At 43.6% G+C, this 26,857-nt stretch overlaps 1 protein-coding gene across 1 annotated transcript in view; it reads right to left on the bottom strand.

Moving 5' to 3' along the window:
* pdzd2 (PDZ domain containing 2) overlaps window positions 1-26,857 on the bottom strand; it is a gene marked incomplete at both ends in the record, with an annotated part of 171,941 nt that overhangs the window by 27,577 nt on the left and 117,507 nt on the right. Inside the window, 10 exons of the mRNA XM_080738444.1 lie at window positions 1,085-1,331; window positions 1,913-2,151; window positions 3,415-3,652; window positions 4,493-4,670; window positions 5,168-5,271; window positions 8,299-8,389; window positions 19,850-19,982; window positions 24,166-24,283; window positions 24,866-25,166; window positions 26,550-26,623. Of these exons, the coding sequence (XP_080594570.1) occupies window positions 1,085-1,331; window positions 1,913-2,151; window positions 3,415-3,652; window positions 4,493-4,670; window positions 5,168-5,271; window positions 8,299-8,389; window positions 19,850-19,982; window positions 24,166-24,283; window positions 24,866-25,166; window positions 26,550-26,623 (1,723 nt within the window). The remainder of the gene's footprint in view (window positions 1-1,084; window positions 1,332-1,912; window positions 2,152-3,414; window positions 3,653-4,492; window positions 4,671-5,167; window positions 5,272-8,298; window positions 8,390-19,849; window positions 19,983-24,165; window positions 24,284-24,865; window positions 25,167-26,549; window positions 26,624-26,857) is intronic.

Below are 26,857 nucleotides of genomic sequence, written 5' to 3'. Positions count from 1 at the left end.
CAATTATTTGAAACCTTTAGTTACCAGTTACTTTGCATATATAAATTATAATATTATTAAACATACATGAACCACTTTAGCCCTATTTAGGCTATTTGAAAATAATCAAGCTTGTAGAAAAAATAGCAGATCTACAAGCTCAAGATGTGTCGCATAACTATGCGTTGTGAGCTTGTAGATCTGCTATTTTCAAAAATGTTGTACTTTTACTTTTGGTACTTTAAGTACATTTTGATACCAATACTTTTGTACTTTTACTCAAGTATATTTTGAATTTGAGGACTTTACTTGCAACAGAAGTATTTCTACATTGCAGTTGTAGGCTATTGATACTTAAGTATAAACATTTTAGTACTTTTTCCACCACTGGCCATGTGCACGCACGCACACACGCACACAAACTCCTCCCTCCCGTTCGCGGAGTGATCCCTTTCTCAACAATAATGTACTTTCTGACAGCTCAGCCTCTTGGGGAAAGAATAGCTTTTGGTTCCCTTGTGCTGCATTTTGGTTGTTGTCCTGAGCTCAGCAGAGCTCCGTTCGAAGGCATTCGTTCGCACATTCGGATTTATTCAACAGGCTGCGTTAGATAAAACTCCCGTTGTTTAGCCCGGTGATGTTTTTGTGTTGTAACTTGTAAAACACTGTGTCGCGGGACTCCGGCGGCTCCACTATGCGGCGGCTGCTATGCTGCTACTACGAGCGTAAATGGAATCTACTACTGGTCATGTGTGCAGCTCAACCAACCACGCACTGCTGTTACCGTAATGACTGGAAAATCGCGCAGAGGAAAAAACGGTAAAAAGCAGTTAATGGACTGCTGTGGGCACCAGGGCACCACGGCCACTGTGGCCGTTTGGGCATGTCATTTTTCGAGGGGCACACGGCCAAAGAGAGGGGCAACGACGGCCATGGCCGTCGTGGCCGCCGTGAATTTCCTGCCCTGATGACGATTATGAAAAATAACCGCGATTATGTCAAATAATTGCGATTAGACGATTATGTAATAACTGTGACAGCCCTATCATCAATAATATTAGCTTTTTTGGCGTGTCATAACAGCTTCAACAGTCAACATCCCTACCTGGGATTGGCCCCTCCTCCTCCAGACTGCGTTCCCACTGATTGGGCAGAGGTGGAGTTGGGCGGCGGCTCCTTGGCGGGCTGCGGGGCCAGGTTGGGCGGGGCCTCGATGCTCATCATGCTCTTGACACGCGTGACGGCCTTGTGCTCCAGCTTGGGGGAGCGCTTGGACTCCACCTGGCCCGCGTCGCGCCCCGCCACGCTGTCCTTCTTCACGCTCAGGCCGCCAGACACCACCGGGACGCCACCTAGGGGTTTGACATTGAGGCGTTTCACTCAAACCCCGTGGGCATGGGCAAGCCCTGCCCATGGAAGCTTTTGATTGGCTGAACCGGAACTAGGGAGCGCTCCTTTTTGTTCGCTTGGACTGCGCGGAGGTCTGACCACCTAAACCTAACCCTAACCCTAACCTCAGTAAAACTATGCCTAAACCTAACCTTAACCCTAACCTCAGTAAAACTATGCCTAAACCTAACCTTAACCCTAACCCTAACCTAACCTCAGTAAAACCATGCCTAAACCTAACCTTAACCCTAACCCTAACCTCCTTAAAACCATGCCTAAACCTAAACCTAACCTTAACCCTAACCTCAGTAAAACTAACGCTGGTGGGTAACTAACCTGCCGACGGGGATGAAAACGAACGGCTCCGCCCAGAACTCATGTGCGATTCCAAATTGTGCGTCACTGACGTACGGACAGAATCTGTCGGGTTTGATAGTAAATGCTCCCTACGGTCGTAAAAAAGATATAAAGCTAAACATATATAAAGCTAAAAAAATCATAATAATAAAATAAAATAAAAACTACAATGATGACGGGGCCTTACCGCCACCGGCCGGCGCCTCGTGCTCAAAGGGACAGCGGATGGGCATGAAGGGCGACTCTGTGCCCGTGGTGGTGGCGCCCTCCTCCGACTCCAGCGAGCTCCCGTAGAGCGGCGTGGGCACGCCGCTGCTCCCGTCCACCGGGCTGTCCTCGTACCCCTCCAGGGAGGACGAGGTCATCGCCACGCCCGAGTCGTTCTCCGCCAGGCGGGATGGCCGGGCGTCGCCGGATGTGGCGGTCCTGAGGGGTGGGGAGATCGGTCACAGGGTTATTAGAGTTAAAGGCAGGGGCGTCACAAGAGGTGGAAGAGTGGGACTGAGTAACTAGGGCCCAAAGTGGAGGGGCCTTAATTATTTTATACTTTAGCTATCGAAAAATAGCAGATATCTGAGTGCCACGCTGTGAGCTACCATTGGTGCCGTGCTGTGAGCTTGAATATCTGTTATTTTTTAATAGTTAAAGCATAGAATAATAATACACAATAATGTGTACCCGTTCTGAATGGGTTAAAGCACAACATAATGCATTCCCAGTCTAAATGGGTTAAACCCCCTCCCCCTGTGAAGAACATTCATGGGGGGATGAATCCTGGTACCCAGGGCCCAGAATTTGGTGCGACACCCCTGGTTAAAGGTGCGGTAAGTGTGCTTATATGGCTATTTTCCGCAAAGAGGTTTGATGTAGAGGGGGACAAGAGTAGACTAAGTACAGAGTGAAAGGTAAAGTTTATAAAGTATTGATGGTTCAAGTGGTTAAATATCTGAAAACACAAATTGACATGAATCCAAAATTCACTCATAATTGTGCTGTCAAACAATGAAACTATATGGAATCTATGAACAGGTTGTGGGGTCCCTACTTCATCTCTCTCTCAAATAAGGGGTCCTTGGCCTGAAAACATTGAAGGCCCCTGCTCTATAGTAACTAGTATTATCAAAACATAGACCCATTTTGTTATTATTTGCATTAAATGAAATTCACTTACCCTACCTTTAACTAAAAGCTAACTGACTGGCTAAAGGTAGAATTGACACGTTAAGGCCGGTTAAAATCTGTTTTCTGAAAGAAGTGGTTCTCAAACGTTTTTCTTGTCAAGTACCCCAACAATTATATACTTCACACCACTTCCAATATACATGTATATTGGAAGTGGTGTAAAGTAACTAAGTACATTTACTTACAATTTTGAGGTATTTTTACTTTACTTGAGTATTTCCAATGTTCAATACTTTTACTTCTACCCCACTACATCTCGGATCCAAATATACTGTACTTTTACATTTATTTAAAAACTTTAGTTTCTAGTTAGTTACTTTGCAGATATAAATTATAATATTATAAAACATACACTAACCACTTTGGCCCTATTCTATACCTAGGCTCACAACACTTCGCAGCCACCCCCCAAAAAAACAAAAACAAAGAAACAAACAAATAACTAAACAAAAAACACTACTGGCGGTAAGTGTGACTCGGTGTGTGTGATACTTGAACTTTAATAACCTTGGAATGGTGGTCCTCCGGAAGGTGGTATTGTGGGCGGAGCCGGGGGGGTCCAGGTCCTCGTCCGGGTCACTGGGGTCGTCCTCATCGTAGCACGTGATTGGCCGCTGGCGCAGCAGCGGGCTGCGCACTGAGGCGGGGCTTCCGCCAGCGCTGGGCGCATGGCGCGCACCCTCTGTGTGCTGGTTGGGGGTGGAGCCACCGGGGGGTTTACTGTCCACTGGGTAGGCCACGCCCCCTGGAGGAGGAGTCAGGGAAGGAGTAACAAAGCTGTAAGAATGTCTAAAAAAAACATTTATGGAAGTCTATAAGGCAGCAGGGAGCTTTGGTCTACCGCAATTGTTTTTGTTTGGCCAACATTTAATTTGTCATTTTAGAGGTATTAACCGATTTTGTGCCGCCGACATTAAAGGGTTAATTGTCCGTTCGCTTTCTCCATCCGTTGCCAGTCTCTTATTTTGAAGGCCGGAAGTAGATGGAGCACACAATTCCTACTTGACGATGTTCAAGATTCACCCGAAAGTAGTTCTGGTCCGAAACGTAAACAATGATCGAAGATGGATGCCTTCATGCTTGTGCTATTTTAGCGAGAATCCAATGCCATCCTTGGCATCAAAAGTGTTTTTGGAGAAAATGGACAGTAAAGATGAGAAAGACCGTTGGTTTCTATGGGATGGGATCACTATTGTGTGCACGTGGATGCACGATGATGATGAATCGGCGACTTCACCCGTGCCAGGGTTTTTCACTGGAACGGTAGGTAGCCAGGCCAGCTTTACTGTATATACAGTATATTTCGTGAGTCATCCCGCGATCGGCACTGTAAATACCTTTTAATAGTTTGCGAGTCATCGCAGGATCGGCACTAATTGAGTTAAAAAGTCCTTCAATTGTCACTTTAGAAATGTCCAGATACCCTAGTCAATACACTTAAACTTTGTTGGTTTGTTTGCCGTTGAGTGAGAAAACAATGTTGCACATTATGTTAATCATCTAGGGACCCCCTAAAATAATTTGGGGTCCCCCCCTGGGGGTCCCGACCCACAGGTTGAGAATTTGTGGTCTAGCCGAGCCTTACCGCGTGCGTGCACAGAGGAGGAGTCCTCGGTGCAGCTGCGCAGGTGCGGCTGCATGTCCTCGTCACTGGAGCCCTGCTGGGCCAGGGCTTCACACAGCATGACAGGGCCGCAGTGACCCGCCGCCTCCTGCAGGGGGAAGTACTGGGCCAGCTCCGACTCGGAGCTGAGGGACGCTTGCTGCGCCGGGCCAGAGAGAGAAAGAGAGGAGACGTCCTACACATCAGTGTTGTTTTTGACAGCAAATTTTGATTTAGTTTTAGTCATAGTCTTTTGAATAAAATGTAGTTTAGTTTTAGTCATAATTTAGTCACCTGAAAAGTTTAAGTTTTAGTCTAATTTTAGTCGACTAAATATCATAAAATTTTAGGCGACTAAATCTGCAGTTGATTTAGTCATCTGAAATGTATTTTGGCAGGCCTTGATGGCGTCGTAATGACTGATTTTACACATGGTTGTGTGCTGAAAATATAAGTGCTGAAAATAGCAGATCTACAAGCTCACAACGCGTCGCGCTGCGACACGTTGTGAACTTGTAGACCTTATAAACCAGTCATAGTCATTTGAATAAAACTCCAATTAGTTTTAGTCATGTTTTAGTCATCTGAAATCAATGTTTTGGTTTTAGTCAAATCATAGTCGATCAAGCTGAGCTGACCACTGCTCTGACGTCTTACCCTGCTGGCAGGCTCCAGGAACCTCTTCATGGTCCAGCTGAGGCCAGGAGAGCCTTCTCCCTGCTTGCACTTCACCGTGGGGGAGGGGCTCTTAGACGGAAGACCTGGGAGAAGACCAGAGAGAAGCAACGTTTTTTTATTTTTTATTTTATCACACAATTTTGTAACCCATTTTCACCCTGTGCCAATTGCCTATGTAATCCTGGGCTCTGCTCTCCCTCTGCCGCGCTTGGGGAGACAACGGACTGACCTCATGCTTCCTTCTATACATGAGTAGTCCAAGTTGCTTCTTTTCACCTGACAGTGGGGATTTCCCCAGTTTGGACGTAGCACGTGGAAGGAACACGTTATTCCAACCAGTTCCTTTCCCCTCCATCAGGCACCCCGGCTGGCCAGGGGGAGGCAGTATAGAGACCAGGATTACTGCATGTTTTTGTGAGGGTATCTACTTTAGTAGACGCGGGGAGAACACGCAAACCCCACACAGAAATTAAGGCCCTTTCGCCAACCCCACCTAGGGTGGGGGTGCTGATGACGCGGAGGAGAGGACACACCCTCAGCACCCACAGCATCCACGGGAATTGAACCCAGAACCTTCTAGCTGTGAGGCGAAGCACTAACCACTGCGCCACGTTTCTATACGATTCATGACCAGGGTCATCAATGTGTCCGTGACTTGGCCTCGTCCGTGGCAAATTCTAGATTATAGTTTTTACACACCATTATGATGTTCTTATTTTGATCATAAGACCCAATTACTGAATGTCTTTGATTGATTGATTGAAGACTTTATTAGAAGTTTGCATAGGAAAAGGTACAGTTTCATGACGGTACAGTTCACTGGTACAAGGTCTACTAAAAGGAGATCCATGAAAAGACTAAGCTTATTTCCACTGGAAACCATTTAAGTATCTCATATAACATTGAATGACAGACAGATAGAACACAGTACTATGCAGTAGATATGTAAAGAAAAACAAAACAAAGACAGTAATTCTTAAACAAACAGTATATACAAAGAAGGGGCAGGGGAGGGTAGGGTTGGGGCTAGGTTCATTATTACCAGTTGCGAACGGCTGCTGCCTGTAAGTGGCTTTTCAGGGCAATTTTAAAGGATGCAAGTGATCCACACTCCTTTATGGCCTTCGGTAAGGCTTTCCACATTTTGGTGGTATAGCAGAAAAAAGAGTTTGACCCTTTGTTGGTTTTGACTCTGGGTTGAAAGTGATCTGTGGCGCTGCCTCTGGTGTTGTAATTATGGACATCCTTAATGTTTATAAAGTATTTTGACAGGTACTTGGGTATCATAGTGGTGTAGTGTATCTTGTACACCAGGCCCATTGCAAGCTGCTGTACTCTGTCATCTACTCTGAGCCACCCCACTCTTAATTGGTGAGTAGCGGTGAGGTGAGTCTGATAGGGAAGGCTAAGCAGGACCCTAATTAGTTTATTTTGGGCTGTTTGGAGTTTAGTTTTCAGGGCTTGTGGGGCGTCACGATACTATACGTGGACTCCGTAGTCAAAGAGGGGCTGGATTATTGCACCAGCTATGGTCTTCAGTGTGTTAAAATTGACCATCGGGGCTATCCTCTGTAGGAAACGAGTTCGTTGGTTGATTTTATTTATTACTTTAGAAGTCATCTTTTCACTGGAAAGATTAGCTTCCAGGATACATCCTAAGTAAGAGATTTCGTTTTTTCGTGTTATGACCTTGTCACCCACTTTGATTGTGAAGTTATCGACCTTTTTGAGGTTATGATTTGTTCCAAAGAGGATGGACTCCGTTTTTCCCAGGTGAATTGATAATTTGTTGTCGTTAAGCCATGTGCAGATCTTACTTAGTTCAGAGTTAAGTGTCTTCTCAACCTGCAAGTGGTCCTTGCCCGAGACTAGGAGAGCCGAGTCATCCGCGAACAGGAACAGGTTGCAGTCACAAGCAGATGCCATGTCGTTCACGTATATTAGGAACAACAGAGGCCCCAGTATGCTACCTTGAGGAACACCACAGCTTACTGGGAGGGGGGGGGACATGGTACCGTTAATCTCCACCACCTGTTCCCTCCCCACCAGGTAAGATTGCATCCAACTCACTGTCTAGTCTCCAGGGATATGTATGACACTGATTTACAACGACACTATGGCACATTATTAGTCCACTATGGAGCCTCTCAAACCTTTTATTTGCAAGGACCCCCACAACTCTGAGAGATTGTAGAAATGTCGCTTTTACTCATATGTTCCAATGTCCATGTAAAAGCTCACAGCGTGTCGCATCGTGTCCAGCTGAACCTTGTTGACGCTCGTTAATGTTATATACATCAAGGCAATTTTGTTTCGTCACTAATCTTTGGTCTTGGACAAGAATTTTCCTTTTGGTAAAAAAAAAGGAAAAAAAAGCTGCTTATCAATTAATTGGTTAATCGATCGATAAGGATATCAACTTTCAATTAATGAATTATTCGCTAATTTGCAGGGGACTGCCCATAAGTCCGAAGGTTCATTAGTCCGAAGGTTCATTAGTCCGAATTTAGTTAGGGTTAGGTTTAGGGTTAGAGTTAGGCATAGTATTCTTAACTCATTTGTAGCCAATCCTGAGAATACTCGTGAAAAATACTCGAGTATTTAGAGTGCCGATCCCGAGTATACTCGCGAAAAGTACTGTATATGGAGTAACACCGGTTCTCCTACCCTGTAGCCGGGCGGAAGGTCCTGGCACGATCGGCCTCGCCGATTCATCATCATCACGGATCCACGTGCACAAAATAGTAATCCCATAACATGGAGGCCGACGGGGAATCGCATCTTTAATGTCCATTATCTCCAAACAACACTTTTAAAGCCAAGGATGGCATTAGATTCTCGCTAATAAAACACATGTTGAAAAGCAGCGATCCGCCATTACACAACCGCATGTTGATGACGATCGCTTCCGGTGAATGACGTCATGACGTCAAACTGGAAGTGTTTACGCAATGGACTTCTGGCCTTCAAAATAAGACAATTGTGTGTATAGGAGCCTGCGGGCGGCACGCTGGACATTTAACCCGTTCATGTCTGGAGCACTAAATGGGTTAGCAAATTCGGACTAATGAACCTTCGGACCAATGCCATGAGTTAGAGCGCTTCCTTACCTAGAGTGTGAGGTGCTGCGTGTCCATCCTTGCTGAGGCTCTCTCTGTGCGTGGAGCGAGCGATGACCAGGTCCATCTCCTGCTCTGACACCTACGCAACGACAACACGTAGCCGTTACACTGTGAAATGTACTGCAGAACACACACGTCACACACACTTTGAAACGCAACAACCTACTTCAGGGCACTGTTTCAGAACTGGCTGTGGCTGTCTCTTTTTGACCAAAAAGCCAACCCAGGACTGAAGAAAAAACTGGAGAAAACTGGAGAACTGGAGAAAAAAGAAAACTTTCCAGAAGAAGGTTTCCATTATAAGCCTAACCAACGTTGTCCGGGTAGCTCAGTAGGTAGAGCTGTCGCCTTTGGACCACAAGGTCATGTGTTCGAATCTGGTCACCGACAACTTGGCCAATGAGTAGCAGTGATTATTGGGAAGTTGTGTGGTAAGTACTGGGAGCTGATGATAAATGTGGTGCTCCACCTCAGCAACCCATCTGCTGTGGGTCTCTCTAGTCCAGGGGTTCCCAAACATTTTTGTCTCAGGGCACCCCATAAATATGTTTTCAATCCGAGGCACCCCTACATTATAAATTTCAGTCCCAGCACCTTATATTTATAGCATAATCGTCATTGTCGAGTGGAAACGTCCAAAACCGTTTTGTGTTTATTAGTACATAAAATGTACTAAACTAGTGAAAACCGCAGAGCACATCGGCTGTTTTCACTAGTTTTGTGTGACAGTCTTGTGTGATGAAGCAGGGCTTTGCTTTACCAAAAGACGTACACATTTGGAGATACGAGGTTTATGCCCGACAGTGACGATATTTTAGTGATTATGTTGCGAGGAAAACGTTGAGATATTAGCCATTTTGGTTAGAACTGACTATAACTTTGCACTTTTCTAGCACTCAAGTTTAAAATTATATTAAATATTTTTTCAAGTATACAAATTAATTCCAAATATTATCAAGTTATCTCGCGGCACCCCTGGACTGCCGTCACGGCACCCCAAGGTGCCCCGTCACCCACTTTGAAAACCCCTGCTCTAGTCTAGTGCAGTGTTTCTCAACCAGTGTGCCCTTTGAAATTTGACAGTGAAGTCACAATTTAAGGACTTTTAAAACCTTTTTAATACCTCAAGAAAGAAAAGAAAAAATCACACTCGTGTGAACTGAGCGGTGGAGGCTGTGTGTGTGTGTGTGTGTGTGTGTGTGTGTGTGTGTGCGTGCGTGCGTGCGTGCGTGTGTGTGAATGTGAGTCTGAACAACAGCGCCCCTCCCTTAACATGTGTGGTCAGAAAAGGTTACTGCAGGCTACAGACACGGACGGACGCATACAGACAGACATACATACCCACACACACCGCCACGTATAGGAGCGTTGTGACCACCGCTCAAAAAAATACCATTACAGCATCAAAAGTAATCAACAAACTATATAAAAACTGGCATTTTGTCCAAATTGTAAAACAAGAAAAAGAAAGGTGTGCCCTGGCAAAAAAAAAGGATGAGAAACACTGGTCTAGTGCATTGTGACAGGCATAGACTAGGATTATTGGCTGATGATGACAATATCTGTCTGGGGAGGGGTCCTTGGGGGGTTTACAGTGGGTCCCAGGAAAAATAGTTAATATAGCATCACAGTCGTTTTAACCATGTTTTGTACTTTGGCTGCTAAAAAAAAAGAAAAAAAAAAACATCTATGGCTAATCTTTTTAACCCATTTTAGTCCTGGAATTATTGAATGCTTTAACTATTAAAAATAGCAGATATACAAGCTCACAGCGCGGCACCGAGTGCCGCGCTGCGAGCTTGTAGATCTGCTATTTTTGAAAAATTGTGAAAATTAGAATTTTGACCCGATTCTGTAAGTGTCTTTTGAATCCTTCTAAGGTTTTTTGAAAAACCTATGTTTCTGTCAGCAATCTGGCCAGCCATCGTCAAAGAAAAGGCCCTTTTCACTTAACTGGAGCTCAGCTAGTCTGTTCTTGAGAGTCAGTGGTTCTCAAACCTTTTCATGTGAAGGACCCCCAAACTGATATTTATTTGGCAACAGACCCGCATCTCAAAATGTTTAGTTCCAGGGACCCCCCAAAGGAAAATTTGAGTTACAAACGTTCGCTTTAAAAATACATATTCAAAGATTTGCACACATTTTCAAGACTTTTTCAAAAATAGCAGATCTACAAGCTCGCTGCGCGGCACTCGGTGCCGCGCTGTGAGCTTGTATATCTGCTATTTTTCACTGGTTAAAGCATTCAATAATTCTAGGCTTAAAAAGCAAATATTTTTAACACAAATCTTTGCTTCTGCGGGTCTCTGGCACAACATATTTTTTAAATGGGGGCGGGGAGTCTGCAGTTAAATAAAAATCCTTTTGAGGGGGCCTTGACATGAAAATAAATTGAGAACCATTTGCATTACACGACACATCACATCACGTCCCACTTAGTTACTGTAGTCAAGAACAGGCATCAGAATTTAGTTTGCTTTCCTGTTTTCTATAAAGCTCCTGCCAACATATTATCCACCAGTAGGTGGCAGTGTCGTTCAAGCAATAACACACAGGACCACATGCATTGAACCTTATTTCACAACAAAACACACCACACCATACAAAGACAGAATATGGCCAATATACAGTAGAATCATGGGTGGAAATGTCCAAAACTGTTACTTTTCAGGAAATGTAGTTTCACACATGCGCGAACACACACTAGGGCATTCACCAAATATTCGAATATCAAAGTCACTATTCGACGTTGTTCACCGAAGTCGAATATTCACATTTATTTATTTTTTCTCTTTAAAAAAATATATAGTTTATAAAGCTTGGCTAGATAGGAAGTCATAAAAATAAGTTGTCAATGCCCCTGGTGGATGAATTTGTTAATACCAGGGCTTCTCAAACCTTTTTAGGCCGTGACCCCCAAAATAAACATATTTGAACTGGGGACCCCCACCCTGACAATCACTTGGAATTGTAGGTATTACATTTAATGTGACTCAGTCCTGCAGATACATATTGTGAAAATAGCAGATCTACATGCTCACAACGCCTCGCAACGCGAGGCGTTTTCTCCCTGACAGCTACAATATCATAAGATGGATTATGCAAAAATAAAAACAAAACATTGACAATGTAAAGGCCAGTCCACACCAATGTAACTCCTTGCGACCATTATCCCCACAGGCAGATGTAGTAAAATCTCGATATTTCGACGTCCCATTAATCCGACTAAAGCCCTTTGCACACATACGTGTTTATCCGCACGGATTATTTTTTCTAATTTCCATATAACAACTCAAATGTATATTAATGACATAGTTAACAAACACACACTACACCCCCACACGCATATTTGTATCTCATAACTGTATATCATCAAGTTTCAAATGCCGGTAAATGATAAAAATGAACGGTTTTGGACATACAAGGTTTCCACCCGACAACGACGATATTCTCCAGCTTGTATAATAGTTTGGTCTATTATTGAGCCTGTAAATCTGAAGTCAACTGAACCTCCAAGCATAATATCCCCCCTTGGGAGAAGTGGGCGACCCAAGTTCGAATCCCAGGGCGGACATAAACATTATGGATTGCTTCACTCTAAAGTCGACGGTTAATTCCTTCGAGCTACATGCCGTTTACTGCTTTCTATAGCTATTACCAGGTGTGCAGAAACACTTGGTTTAAAGTACAGGTATTATTATATATTATATGTTATATATAATATCAAAATGTATTGCCACAATTTAACTTTTTGTGTGTTCTTCCTAAACGAACGCTCTACGTTAGCCTCGTAAACCAGACTCCTCCAATTCCATAGCGTCACACAATAGCATCAAAAGTAGCAGATCGGCAAGCTCGAAATGTGGCGCAAAGCAACACGTTTTGAGCTTGTAGATCTGCTACTTTTTGAATCCTGAAAAGTCACAGTTTTGGACAGGTTTCCACTCCACAGAGATGATAATTAATGTAATATACTTAAAGTATACCCAAATAAAAGTGCTAAGTGCAAAATGTCACATTTTCACAAGTGTCCCAACAAAAGGTTTTCAATATTTGTCCACATCTCTCGAAGATGTCCTGCAAGCTCACAACGTGACACCTAACAACTCACTTTGACCTTGTAAATCAGCTACTATCAAATAGTAAAAGTAAAAAAAATGGGGCTTAGTTGGTTAATTTATGTTTGTAATAACTAGCCCTTACCCGTTCAAAGATATGAGCTCCAAAATGATGTGCAGTGTGTGGGTTATGGGATGTGCACTGTGCATACAGTATATGAGGGATGGAAAGTAACTTTAACTGGTGCTTGCATGATAATATGTAGGAGCATCAATGTAAGAAATACCCGTTCCATTTAACGGCTACAGAGATACTGTGTACCGATCTGCATGATTTTCGGACAACATCTGTAACAGGGCCAGAACCCCCCCCCACCCCCCCCCCCGCCCGCCCGCCCGCCCGCACGCACACACACACACTCCCCCCCCCCCCCCCCCCCGTGTGTGTGTGTGTGTGTGTGTGTGTGTGTTTGTGTGTGATTGTGCATGGCCTGAACAACAGCGCCCCTCCCTTAACATGTGTGGTCACAAAAGGTACTGTAGGCTAAATAGATATAGATACACCATAAAAATGCTAATATACAGTATATGATTTGTGAAAGTGACAAACGGGCTTCACAGTTATGTTAGGTGTGTTCATCTGCTAATGGTGATGCGATTTCAGAGCAATTGCTCCAGCCACTGAGGAGAAACGCTGTTTCAGACAGACAGACAGACAGACAGACAGACAGACACTCACTCACTCACTCACTCAGACAGACAGACAGACAGACACTCACTCACTCACTCAGACATTCGCAAAATTATAGTATAGATGTTAATCTACAAAGTAACTTTTCAAACAATTAGTTTAGTAAAAAAGTACAATATTTGCTTCTGAGATGCACAGTAGATGTAGGCCTACTGTATATGAAAGAATACTTTTTTTTTCCCTCCAAGTATTGAAACAAATAACATCGTAGTGGAGTAGAAATAAAAGTATAGAAAGTTCTCCAGTTAAGCAAAAGTACCTCAACATTGTACTTAAAGGGATATTCCACTTTCAACAGGGAAACAGGGGAAGGGCTTCTCTCCCCACACACACCCATTGTAACTTCAAACTCATGACAGATTCATTAAAAACACCCATATGTTTTTCTGGTGACTCATAATACCCTCCTAATATGTGAGCAGGCCAAGTTTTTTCCATAACTTTTTTCATGTATTTTTAATAATTATTTGGGAAAATGGAAAAAAAATTAAATACAGGGTTAGGGTTAGGGACCCTAACCTAACCCTAACCCTGTCATAAAAGCATGGTTAGATGATAAAATTACCAAAAGTTTTTTGAAAGTGAAATATCCCTTTAAGTACAGTATAGTTACTTTCCGCCACTGCTTATAATGACTGGCGAGATAAATAACGTGACTCCTTAACGTCAGACAAGTTAACCACTAACCCCAGCATCCGTATCAATGTATGGAAAATCTAGCTTTCTTCAGTATTTTCAGCAACGACATTTAATGTACATGCGGAAACAGAACGAGACCCTAGCATAGAGCCCTAAGGGACTCCTGTCCCTCTCACCAACGTATGGCTTTAAAGTGGTTGATAATCTTCTCCTAATGAAATGTGTCACTCCACCGAAGGCGAGAGAAATAGCAGCGGCCTGAAACGGCAGCTTATGTTTCTGTTTTAGCTCCGGGACCTGTTTGACATCTAGGTGGGATGGAGGGGTGAATTCACAGGCGTATCAGCTTGGCTCCGGGCACATATTTTAACGGAGAGCAGAGAAAGGTCATTATTAGGGGTGTAACGATACATTTTAATAGCGATTCGATACATATCACGATACATGGTTGACGATACGATACGTAGGCTCCTATTCATTGCTCCTATTCATTGCTGCTGCAAAGAAAGGGCTTTATCTCGGAATCTTTCTCCAATAACGCTTTGATCGCCGAGAAACATTTTTCCTTTTTTTTTCTGCACTGCAACACTGGGCCGCGACGGTCGGCCATGGTTAGAATTGTTTCATTTCCGTGTGAAAGTAAACACCCTGGTCTACGTCCGGGTTTAGTGAATTTCCACAACATGGACACGATCGTGGCTTCCGGGGTACTTCAAAATAAAGTGCAGTGAATGGCGGCACTCTGTATCCAAATAACTACAAAAATAATGGTGGCCTTGCATGCGCGCGAAGGCGCGCGTGCAAGACACCAGTCATGTTGCCATACCTTAGCTTTTTCTGAACTGACGCCACTGCTCTCTTCCCGCTTGTCCCTTCTTCTTCCATTTTTTTACGGAAATAACAAAATAAAACGATAGAACTTGCACAAAAACTAATTTCACCCACGTTTCTGTAACTTTCTTTTTTACATCTGTTAAACCTCTGATGTGTCAATAAAGCTGATTCTGATTCTGAGTGCACTCTGTGGGACCCAAAGACCCCAACAAGGCTCCTCCACACAGGAACAGCTGGAATGTGCTGACTTAACATCCAGCAGCCTTTATTATTGTCATAAATGCTGTGCGGGGTGTTAATGTACCATATGTAGGACTGCTGGGAGTGTGTGTGTGTGTGTGTGTGTGTGTGTGTGTGTGTGTGTGTGTGTGCGTGTGTGTGTGTGTGTGTGTGTGTGTGTGTGGTTCATAAGGAATGCACAATTTAATGGATGGGAGGGAGGTTTGGAAAGGTCGAGGACCCCCTTTTTAGGGGTTCACAGATTCTAGAGTGCAGTGGTTCCCAAGCAGTGCATGATCGGGATCATGGAAATTCACACTGAAAAATAGCAGATCTACAAGCTCACAATGTGCTGCATCTCGACATGCTGTGAGCTTGTAGATCTGAGCTTGTATAGATCGGCTATTTTCCGTAGTTATGGGTCTCGAGCTAGAAAAAAAAAGAAAAAAGCTTGGGAACTTCTGTTGTAGAGTGAGATGGAGTGATAGAGAAAATGAAAACTAATGAAAACTAAATAAACACCAAATAAGCCCTGAGCAATAACACTATATGAAAAAATGTCATGTACTTTTACTTTCAGAAGTAAAAGGCCTAGTAGTACTGCAAAAATACTGTACTTACCGGTAATTACTATTTATTTATTTTTTCTTCCTTTCTTTACTTGTCTTTCCATTTTTCGATCATTTATTGCGACCGTCAGGGAGCAGTTTACTATGAAAACCTCCACCGGCCGTCCTTCCGTCCGTCCGTCCGTCCGTCCGTCCGTCCGTCCGTCGGTCACACGTCACGCGTCACACCTTTGCCCTGCTCATATCTCCGCATCAGTATGACATCACACCACATGTGTACACAAACCTTTGTGTACGTTGCTGTGGCAACAGTCTGTTGTTGCTGGTCTGTTAGTGTACGTTAGCAACCACCTTAGCAACCATGGTTTTACCCTAGCAACCAACTGTTTACCCTAGCAACCAACTGTTTACCATAGCAACCATGTTTTTTTACCCTAGCAACCAACTGTTTACCATAGCAACCAGATACGCAGAGCAGGGATCTCCATATATGGGCATAAACAGGTGACATCACACTGATGTCAGATACTCAGAGCAGGGATTTCTCCATAATATATGGGCATAAAAGGGATTCTGTTAGGGATCTCCATATATGGGCATAAAAGGGATTCTGTTAGGGATCTCCATATATGGGCATACAAGGGATTCTGTTAGGGATCTCCATATATGGGCATAAAAGGGATTCTGTTAGGGATTCCATATATGGGCATAAAAGGGATTCTGTTAGGGATCTCCATATATGGGCATAAAAGGGATTCTGTTAGGGATCTCCATATATGGGCATAAAAGGGATTCTGTTAGGGATCTCCATATATGGGCATAAAAGGGATTCTGTTAGCTGTTAGTGATCTCCATATATGGACATAAAAGGGATGCTGTTAGGGATCTCCATATATGGGCATAAAAGGGATTCTGTTAGGGATCTCCATATATGGGCATGAAAGGGATTCTGTTAGGGATCTCCATATATGGGCATAAAAGGGATTGTATCCCAGATGATGCCCTGTTAGGAGATCCACACTAACAGAATCCATATATGGTCCTACCGACAGCTGCTATAAGCCAACCCTGGCGATAAGGTCTGAGTCGAAGAAATGCTTCTTTCCTGGCAAGAATTGCCCCTTTATACTGTAGGGCTCGTTTGTGTATTGTATGACATCACGCCACATCATCGGCTGAGGACTGTGTGATGTCATCATATCTCCATATATGGAGACATAAGTTGCTCTTGCCCAAATATGGGCTGGTGAGGTCAGACTTAGTGTGATGCGTAGGTTATCTCCATATATGGAGATTCAACTTCAATGAGTAACCATGGCAAACTGTCAACTGCCCGTATGTCTTGATAATTGGTAAAACAAACTTTTGGCCTATTTGTGGAGATAAGCGACCAACGGTCGCTTATCTCCCGATTAGGGAGTCTTACTGGTGCTTACTCCACTAGTGTACATCTTAGAGGCAAATATTGTCACTTTCAACGGTTATTTTATTTGAAACCTTTAGTGACCAGTTACTTTGCGGATTTGGAATATTATCACAAGTAACTAGTGACTAAAGGTTTTTTCAAATAACTGTAGTGGAGTAAAAAAAGTGCAATATTTGCGCGAGAGATAGATCTGAGATGTAGTGGAGAGTGGAGAAGTGTAAAGTATTGAAAATAGAGGGTACTAGACCTTACCCGTTCGAATATATGTGCTGCAAAATATGTGCAGAGTGTGGGTTATGGGGAAAGTAACTGTAACTGCATGGTGCGTGCGTGAGAATATGTGGGAGCATCATAATGTAAGGAGCAGCCCATGGAGGAGTGTATATTTATGATTGATACAAATAATTTAACAGCAAAATTAGGTGAATAGAAGTATGAGGATGTATTTGCTCCACATAATTTTTCTATACCCGTTGGAAGATGAGACACACATCACCCGTTGCATGCGTGACCCATGCAGAGAGAGAGAGAGAGAGAGAGAGAGAGAGAGAGAGAGAGAGAGAGAGAGAGAGAGAGAGAGAGATGTATTGGCTGTCAAGGCCAAAAAGTAGTTTGTGCCACTCAGTAGGCTTCCTGCATAACTTACAGGTATGATGATGATGTCATGCGCAATTGCGCATACCCTCTATTGTGAAACACAATCAAAGTTAAAAGTGTGTTAAAAAATAACTAAAGAAGAGTACTTGAGAAATAGAACTTAGTTACTTTCCGCCACTGGTTTGCACTTTATTCAGCCAGCATCTGTGGGAGGCTTCTATCTTATTTTTTCCCCCTTTTTTTCCCCGGTTACATTCCACATTCCTTCAGTGCAGGTCGCAGCCAGCAGACACTGTGGGTTCAATCCCCACCCACCCCTTTTTGAAACCCAACACCTTGAGCAAGGCGCCCAGACAGGAAATGTAATATTAGCTTTAACTTCGGAAAGCTGCAGAAATATGGATTTCCCTCCAGGCACACAAAAAGGTGCGTTCAGGGGTGTCACACCAGATTCTGGGCCCTGGGTACAAGGATTCACTCACATTGTGTGCTTTAACTGTTGAAAAATAGCAGATATACAAGCTCACAGCGCGGCACGCAAGCTTGTAGATCTGCTATTTATTTTAAAAAATCGTGAAAGTTTGTGCTTTGAATATTTTCAAATCCTTCTGAGGTGTTTTGGAAAAACCCATGTTTCTATGTCAGTGGTGCTCAAACCTTTTCATGTGAAGGACCCCCAAAATGATATGTATTTGGCCACGGACTCCCATCTGAAAATATTTCGTTCCAGGCCCCACAGAAAATTTGAGTTCGCTTAAAAATACATATATTCAAAGATTTGCACACATTTTCACGACTTTTCAAAAATAGCAGATCTACAAGCTCACAGCTGTAGCTGTGAGCTTACAAGTATATCTGCTATTTTTCAATAGCTAAAGTATATAACATAATTAAGGCCCCTCCACCTTAACTCAGTCCAACCCACCCCCTTGTGATGCCCATGGGTGTGTTACCCTCTCTCTCTCTCTCTCTCTCTCTCGCTCTCTCTCTCTCTAAAATGAGCCCCGGGGCCAAGACGATACCCCTGTGAATTCACACCTATCCCACCGACATGTCAGACATGTCCCGGAGGTTGAAGAAATATGGAACCATTTCAGACTGATGGTATTTCCTTCCTGTGATTAGAGTTAAAGCGGCACTGTGACACCGAGTGCCGCGCTGTGAGCTTGTATATCTGCTATTTTTCACTGGCTAAAGCATTCAATGATTCTAGGCCTAAATGGGTCAAACAACACAAAACAACGTTAAACTCACTTTGCCATTTGCATACCCTCTATACTGCAGTGCCAAAAACAGAGTACCTTCTTCCACTAGTACTTTGTGCGTGAGAGAGCGTGAATGATTGATGCGTTGGGGGTCATTAGCATATTAGCACAGGTCGAGGGTTGGGAACTACCTTCCATATGGCCAGAGTCTGATAAAAAAGAACTAACAAAAGAAAAAAGGGAAGATGAAAACCGGTGGACAGATGGCAGTGCTGCCAAGGTGTTCCACAAACGAGCTGACTGAACTCTCTGGTAAACAAGCTCTTTATCCACTTGCCAACAACAACATGTTGTGGTGTTGTTGGTATCTGCACATTTCTAAATTTAAAGACGGGGTGAAATCAAAAACATGTTTTTCACACTTTTAGAGCATATCTGTAGTGATAATGTGGCCATACCTAACACTAGATGCCAAAAAAATAGAAAATAAACTATTTTTGTGTATATTTATATCAAAGGTCCCTAAATAGGCCATTCTTAATTACTTCCTGTGAACAGAAATTCAAAAAGTGATGACATAGATAGAGCTTTTGAATATAAATGAACCTTTGATTACATTCACCTGTTTGTTTCCCATTGCTGGCTCCCATTACTCCCATTACTCACATTTTAAATCCCATGGCCTGAAGGGCTGGTCCCCTCGGATTGGTTCAGAAACACACAGGCTTCCTTTTCAAACTGAAACTTCAAAATAAAATACCCCAAATAGTCATTTCATTGGGTCTTTAAGGACTTTTAAGACCCCTTTAATACCTCTAAAATAAAATAGAAAATAACATTGGCAGAAATTATGAAAATAGCCGATCTACATGCTCACAACGCCTCGCAATGTTTTGTTTTGTTTGTTTTAGTCACATTCGTTATACAATAATTCCATTACAATAAATGTACCCCCATTGATTCCGGATGCCATCCGGAATCAATGGGGGTACATTTACTATAATCACATTTTTGTCTTACAAAAAAAATATTATTGAATAGAAAAAAAGTCATTTTGGGGGTGAACCTAACCTCAGTAAAATGCCTAAACCTAACTCTAACCCTAAACCTAACCCTGTGTGTGTGTGTGTGTGTGTGTGTGTGTGTGTGTGTGTGTGTGTGTGCGTGCGTGCGTGCGTGCGTGCGTGCGTGCGTGCGTGCGTGCGTGCGTGCGTGCGTGCGTGTGCTTGTGCGGTGTGTACCTTGGGGTTGGGGTGCCTGCCTATGATGAGGCTGACCGGCCCGGGTCCACACTCACTGAGGATGGCGTACGCTTCACTCAGAGCCGCGTGCCGGAGACTGACCGAGTCCACCTCCAACACCTGATCCCCCCGACTAGAGAGAGAGAGAGAGAGAGAGAGAGAGACACAGAGAGAGACAGAGAGAGAGAGACTTAGGATACATTTTTTATTAAATAGTTAAATAGTAATATTATCAAACATAACATGAACGGTCACACTCAGGGGCGTCAATTGACCAAATTCACGTTATGCAACTTCCCGGTGCTGATGTCACGGTTGAAGGGAAAACCCTAATAAAAGCCCATAGAGTTAACACAGAAATCGCAAATTTAATGCAATTTCCGAATAGTTAAAGTGATAGTTCACCTATTTTTGACATAAAGCTGTGTGAAATACTTGCCATTAAAATAGTGGTTACAAATGTATTAATCCATTACCAGAGTCCCATGGTCAGAGTTCTGGTCAGTTTTAGATGAATATAAAGTAGTTCCGGTGATTTGGCAGGGGCTCATGGCCCAATCATTAAAAATAGATGAATCCACAAAACTAGCGTCATTTGTATTGTTGACTTATTTCTACCAAATAGACCAACTTTCGTTCAATTTTGACCCCTCTGTCACATGGTACTATTTTTTGTATCCAGTATCACTACGCCGCTGCAACGTATTTCCCCAAAACAAGGTGCTTTGCAGTCAGCTGATCAGAACGAAACCTCGCTCTATATGGTAGAAATAGGCCAACAATACAAATGACGCTAGTTTTGTGGATTAATCTATTTTCAATGATTGGGCCATGCCAAATGGCCCCCACCCCATTGGAACTACTTAATATTCATCTAAAACTGACCAGAACTCTGACCACGGGACTCTGGTAATCAATTAATACATTTTTAACCACTGTTTTAATGGCAAGTATGTCACACAGCTTTATGTCAAAAATAGGTGAACTATCACTTTAAGTATAAAATAAGGCTAGCATGATCAACACAAGATAGTAAAAGGCACAAAGCGTAATAATTTACTTTACCTTTCGAAATAATGATTTGTTGGCTTTAACCCCAGCAATGTCTGTGTTAGTTTACCCTTCAAAGCTGACGTCAGCACCAGGAAGTTGCTGAGAAATTTGCTGAGAGCACGTGCGTGGGCGGGCCGTGAATAGGGTGTATTGGGTAAGGCAGGGGTATGCAGCTGCCATACCCTGTGTCAGAAAATAAAAGTTACTTTTAAATATAAATCCATGAATGTCTCTTTGTCTATCTGTTCTGGTTATTATGTTGTTAAACTACAGTAAAATAACTACAAATGCAACATTTTACAAAATGTTCACTTTAACAAGGTATTATAATTATATTCTCCACACTTGTATTCTCCCCATCTTGCCAGAATGGTATATTCCCAGGTTCTGCAGGTCAGCTGCACAGGTGCAATGCATTATTGTTAATTGTGGCAGGTTTACTAACATGCCAAGTTTAGCTGCACTTGAACAACCGTTCCAGGCTGCCATATCAACCGTAGAAACGGGGGGGAAAATAGAATGTACTTCTTAAAATAAATGTATCATGCCTGTTGCTAAGGTATGGCAACATGACTGGTGACATCAGTTATGTTGCCATACCTTAGCTTTTTCTGAACTGACACCACTGGTCACACTGCACTTTTATTCTACCTGTGAGGACGGATTCTGCCAATGCATTCCAATAGGAATGGACCGTTTTTTCTTTTTTTTTGCAGCAAACCCCTCCATTCCCATTGAACTGGCAGAATCCGCCCTCACAGGGAGAATAAAAAGTGCAGCGGTGACCGTGCCCTTAACACTTTTGGTGCTTTTATTTTTTTGTACTGATCCAAAACGTAGAGTGCCACCATTTTCCCATTCACTGCACTTTATTTTGAAGAGCCCTGGAAGCCCCGATCGTGTCCATGTTGCGGATATTTCACTATATTCCGGAAGTCGCCCGGGGTGTTTATTCTATACCATACATGGGCAACTGGCGGCCCCCACCTTCACTTAATGCGGCCCGCAGGTTAATACCGGAATACTGATATATTATTGATTTCAGCTGTTATAATTCCAAACATGACCTGCTTTAATTCCATCAGTCTATATTAGTAGCTTAATGACTAGTATAGTAGTATTAAAAGGTAATTTTCTCCAATGTCCAATGCATTTGTATTTAGGTTCATAAAGTTAACATGAGTATATCAATAAATGTGTTTGAAATTAAATCAAAATGTTACATTTCAGGATTCCAATAAAAAAAAAAAAAAAAAAATCAGGATTCCAAACGCGATGCGTTTTGAGCTTGTAGATCTGCTATTTTTGCTTCTTTTGTATGAGATACTAGAATGACAAAGTAGGAAGTAGCAATATGCATTGTGGCCCTCTGGAGTGAAGGTGGAAATATAGTGGCCCTCGCCATCATCAAAGTTGCCCACCCCTGTTCAACATGGAAATATAAAATCAACTGCGGCTGGCCGCGTCTCCAAGCCTCGGGCTGCAGATCTGCTCTGATGTGGCCATGTCTGAGCTGAAGGAAATGACAGGGACTGATGGAATCACACCCAGCGCCTGACACGCAGCTGTCACCAGGGGGCACTGTTCTCTCCCCCCGGGGGTTCAACTGGCACCAGGCTCTGTCCCCTGGGCCCTCTGCTTCCTGCCTCACCCTTCCTCAATTCACAACTGACCGTGTGTGTGTGTGTGTGTGTGTGTGTGTGTGTGTGTGTGTGTGTGTGTGTGTGTGTGTGCGTGCGTGCGTGCGTGCGTGCGTGCGTGCGTGCGTCATATGAGATCATTCAAATTCATACGATAAAGCAGGGGTCTTCAACAGTTTCAGGCCAAGGACCCCTTAGCTGAGAGAGAGATAAAGCAGGGACTCCCACTAATTATTGTATGAAATTGTCTTGCAGATTAGACATTTTCATAGATTTCTGAGACAGCTTAGACTTGTTTGACAGCAATATCGGTTTAATGTGCATTTTTAGACATTGAACGGCTTGAACCATCAATACTGCTTTTATTTTCACTCTACACCAACTCTACACACAATGCCTCGCGCTGCGAGTCGTTGTGAGCTTGTAGATCGGCTATTCTTGGCTAATGTTCCACACAGAATAGGGACACCAGGGTTCAAGAGGTTATTGTAGAAAAAAATTAAGTTTTTATCATAAAAAGATTTGGAGGACCCCCTATAGTAACTCTGAGGACCCCCTAGGGGTCCCGGACCCCTTGTTGAAGACCCCTGCGATAAAGAAATCTAAATCAGTGATTCCAGACCCACGGCGAAAAGTCACAGTGAAAGTTCTACAATTCCATGCTGCATGTCGTTCCATATAGGCCAGGGGCCAAATCTGATATCTTCACAAATTGGTACGACCCAATGTGACTGTACGTTTTGTTAAATTTTTGACTTCGTACATGTCTCTAGTTTACATTTTGGTATGATAACCCCTTTTGAGACCCAGCTTAATTGATGTTATCAGCCGTTAAGAGTCGGTTGTGTTAAGTGTTGAGAACCATATTCGATCCATACACAAGTTTATTTTCATCCAGATTTAGCTGCTATGTGGGTGAACATCACATCAAAACCACTAGCATAGCAACCTAAGCTAAACAGCCTGGAGTGCCTGGAGAATAGAGGACACTTGTTGCCTTTACAAGCCCTGCCCGGAGCCATTCAGTCACCGTTCTAATCATGCGGGCGGTGCTTAGAAGCACACGCACAGCAGAATTTGAGAGAAAAGCAAACACTCCCTTCTCTAGTTCATCCCCACAAGACTGTGGAAAGAAATAACGCTCCTGGCTTGGATATAAACTGATTCAAGGTGGGGGTTATAGTCTCAGATACCACAGCAATTAAAGGGAAAACAGCCAATCAGAATCAAGGAATGGAACTAGCCGTTTTAGAATTATTCTTCTACATTCCCTATTTGTGTTGACTTCTTGTAAACTAGTAATGCAGATGCTGACAATAATTGAACTCTTGACTTGAGAGTGCAAAATTAAACAGGTCCATTTGGTTTCATTTTACACTGAGCTTGTAGATCGTCTATTTTCAAATGACCAAAACATACGGCTGAAGTGGCTAATAATGTATGTTTAGTAATACAAATCGAAATGTACAAAGTAACTGGCAGCTAAAGTTTTACATGTAATGGAGCAAAAGTACAATATTTGGATCAGAGTAGAAGTAAAATAATATAATCAACACCTCAAAACTATACTTAAGTACAGCACTTAAATAAATGTCCTTGGTTACTTTCCAGCGCTGATGGTACCTGAGTCTGCTGTCCATCTTGGCCACGGAGCCTGGGGCCAGGCTGTGGATGTAGATGCCAGGGGAAGAGTTCTCCAGGGTCATACAGCATGCTCCGATGCCCAGGCCCACACCAGGCTCTGTGGAAGCACACACACACCACACAATCAGTGGTGGAACAAAAAAGTACTCGATTGTTTCACTTAAAGCTATACTATGGAAGTTGCATTTTTCTGCAGTTTTTCGCCCTGGGTCGCTGCAGACCACCGGAGCGGGCCGCAAAACCACCGCGACCGCCTGCAGCTTACCGATACGCATCCGTAGAGTGGCCTCTCGTTCCTATGCGACCAGGCATTGGGGAGTAACAGGCTAGACTCCCACACCAGCGTAAACACTGCTGTTGAAGCAAGCTACTTCCTGAAGAGACGGCAAGACGCGCGCTGTGATTGGCCGGTAGTGTACAATCCGTGCTCTGGAGACAACGTATACAGATGACGTAATTTTGCCGGGAAAAACAGTCCCGGTTACGGCCACACGGGCTCAGTAGAAAACATATAAAGAAATTAACAGCTGAAATTAACAGAGTGGGTGTTCTAAAACTTTAGCGATTTAATAATTAGGACAATTTTAAGATTTGTTGTATTAAAAAAGTTACATAGTATAGCTTTAAGTAAAGAAATTAAATAAAATTGAGCACTTCTTCCCCCACGGCTGGAACAGACCTTTGTTAAGGGTGACCTCCATGATGACGCGGTCCTTGGGTCCGGGGCCCGGGGGTCCCGGGGGTCCCGTGGGGCCCACGGTGGCGGCGGCGGCGGCGGCGGGGGAGCCCTTACTGCGGCCATCGGCGGCAGCCTCGTCCGGTCCCGAGGAGGACGGGCCGGGCGTCGCCGCCGCCCCCCCGCTGGCGGTGGAGTTGGGCGAGCTGGAGCGGCTCAGCAGGGTGGGGGTGGGGCAGGGCGTCAGGCTGGGGCTGCGCAGGCGCGTTCGCACCGTCAGCGTCACCACACCCTTCTTCAGTTGCTGTGGCGGAGCAGAGAGACACACTTTTTTCTTTTTTTTTTAAAGTTAATTTTTTTTTATCCCACGATTTTGTAACCCATTTTTCACCCGGTGCCAACTGCCTAAGCTGTAATCCTGGGCTCTGCTCTCCCTCTGCCAACCTGGGGAGGGCCCCGAACTGAGCTCATGCTTTCTTCAGTGCATGAGGAGTGAGCAGGCCGCTTCTTATCACCTGACAAGGGGGAGCTTGGACGTAGCGCGTGGAAGGAACACGTTATGGGGAGAACACCAAAACCTACACCAAACCTCTTTGCGAAAGTGGCCGACCACAGCGAGGCGTTGTGAGCTTGTAGACAATTCTCCTCAAAATAAGGATGCTAGTAGGGGTGTAACGATATAGTAACCGAATCGAAAAATCGTTTTTAATTTGCAATGATCTACTATATCGTTTGCAAAAGCAAAATATTGTACCGTTTTGGCTTTGTATCGTATCATATCGTTTTAAAATGCAGTAATCGGTATCAAATCGTTTTGCAATGCAAACAATTGATTGAATGGAAACTAAGAGTCTGTGCCTTGTATTTGGCAATTTTCAGAGGGAAAATTAAAAAGAGGGGTCTAATTACCTTTCCATTCCATATAGCTACACTTTGTCCATGTGTTGAAATATAATGTCCATGTATTTGCTAGATAATCACAGCGTTTACTTCCATATTAATAGATTTTTCACATGTTTTACAAAGATTTCATCTTTGCTAAACAGTTACTATATCGATTTTAAATCATTGAATCGAATCGTATCGTATCACCATGAATGAACCGATATCATCCATGTATCGTATCGTCAACCATGTATCGTGATACGTATCGTATCGCTGTTAAAATGTATCGTTACACACCTAGATGCTAGGGTTCATGAGGATAAAGTTGAATATCCTATCACACACCGATTTGGAGGGCCCCCTGTTGGAACTCTGAGGACCTCCTCAGGGTCCCAGACCCCCTGTTGAGAACCCCTGAGACCTACACTGTCCCTCTACTCCCTTAAGTGCTTCTCATATTCCTAAACGGTTTCTCTTCTTCCTAAACTATTCCGGTTCTAACGAAACTATTTCTCTATTACCTAAACTATTGTTCTACTTGTCTGCATCCTAAACTATTTGTCTACTTCCCAAACTATTGGCTACTTCCCAAATGGTGCGTGCGTGAGTGCGCGCGTGCGTGCGTGCGTGCGTGCGTGCGTGCGTGCGTGCATGCGTGCGTGTGTGTGATCCCTGAGCCGTTTTTCTTGGCCCAAAGCCTACTGACACGTAGTTGAGAAATGGTGCGAGCTTTATTCCTGGCTGATGCTGATACAGGGTCGCAGCATGTGCGTGTGTGTGTGTGCGTGCGTGCGTGTGTTACCTTGAAGGTGTGTATGGCCTGCTGGTGTGTGAGGCCTTGGAGGGAGTCTCCGTTTACCTCCAGGATTTCATCTCCTACAAGGAGATGGAATAGACAGAAAGAGAGAGAGAGTAAGAAAGAGACAGACAGATAATGACCAGATTGTAAAGTAATAACACGTCCAGAGGTGGAAAAAGTACTCAAAAATGTACTTGAGTAAAAGTATGGAAGTGTTGGCATCAAAATGTACTTAAAGTACCAAAAGTACTAAATGTTTGAAAATAGCAGATCTACAAGCACACAACACTTCACAATGCGACGCATTGTGA

Source organism: Nannobrachium achirus, assembly GCF_963921795.1.
Source record: "Nannobrachium achirus genome assembly, chromosome: 12".
NCBI lineage: Eukaryota > Metazoa > Chordata > Actinopteri > Myctophiformes > Myctophidae > Nannobrachium > Nannobrachium achirus.
The sequence above is the reverse complement of the archived record's forward strand: the minus strand, read 5'-3'. Positions and strand labels throughout refer to the sequence as shown.